General features: G+C 65.1%; 1 protein-coding gene across 2 annotated transcripts in view; it reads left to right on the top strand.

Moving 5' to 3' along the window:
• The first annotated feature begins 6 nt into the window (after window positions 1-6).
• The window catches only part of PCSK5 (proprotein convertase subtilisin/kexin type 5), a 461,635-nt gene continuing 461,083 nt past the window's right edge, over window positions 7-558 (top strand). For both annotated transcript variants that reach the window (XM_019517436.1, XM_019517437.1), the window contains exon 1: window positions 7-447. In XM_019517436.1, the coding sequence (XP_019372981.1) occupies window positions 253-447 (195 nt within the window). In that variant the 5' untranslated portion in view covers window positions 7-252. The remainder of the gene's footprint in view (window positions 448-558) is intronic.

Genomic DNA, 558 nt, shown 5'->3' with positions numbered 1-558 from the left:
GGGGGGGGGGGGGGCTGAAGTCCAAGAAACTGGGAGAGAAGCTTTGCAAGGAAGTTGCGGAGCCCTTGAGGGGCAGCGAGGGAGGAGGGGATCAATGAGCCCTCGCTGATGCTCTGGCCCCGCCGAGGGGTCCATGCGCGCTTCTAAGCTCTTCCTCGCCGCCTCCTCGGGGTGACTGCTGGAGGCCGGTGCTGCCCGGAGCCGCGGACGAAGCCCGGAGAAGTTTGGCGGGCGCTGCGTGCGGAGGAGAAGATGGGCTGGAAGAGCCGCTGCTGCCGCGGGGGAGGCGGCGGAGGAGGGGACCTGCTCTGTCTGCTCGTGCTGGGGCTCCTGCTGCCCGCCTGCAGGACTCGCGTGTACACCAACCACTGGGCTGTGAGGATAACTGGGGGGCTCCAGGAGGCCAGCAGGATAGCTAGCAAATACGGATACGTCAATATAGGACAGGTAAAAAAAACAACCCCAAACCCTCCTCCCAACTACGTGCGCTTCTTCCAGGGCACAGGCAGGACCCGCCTGGCCTGGATCCGCTGGGACACCCAAGCGAAGCTCTCCCTC

This window comes from Gavialis gangeticus, unplaced genomic scaffold (genome assembly GCF_001723915.1).
Source record: "Gavialis gangeticus isolate Ggan-Ray unplaced genomic scaffold, GavGan_comp1, whole genome shotgun sequence".
NCBI classification, from domain to species: Eukaryota; Metazoa; Chordata; order Crocodylia; family Gavialidae; genus Gavialis; species Gavialis gangeticus.
The sequence above is the reverse complement of the archived record's forward strand: the minus strand, read 5'-3'. Positions and strand labels throughout refer to the sequence as shown.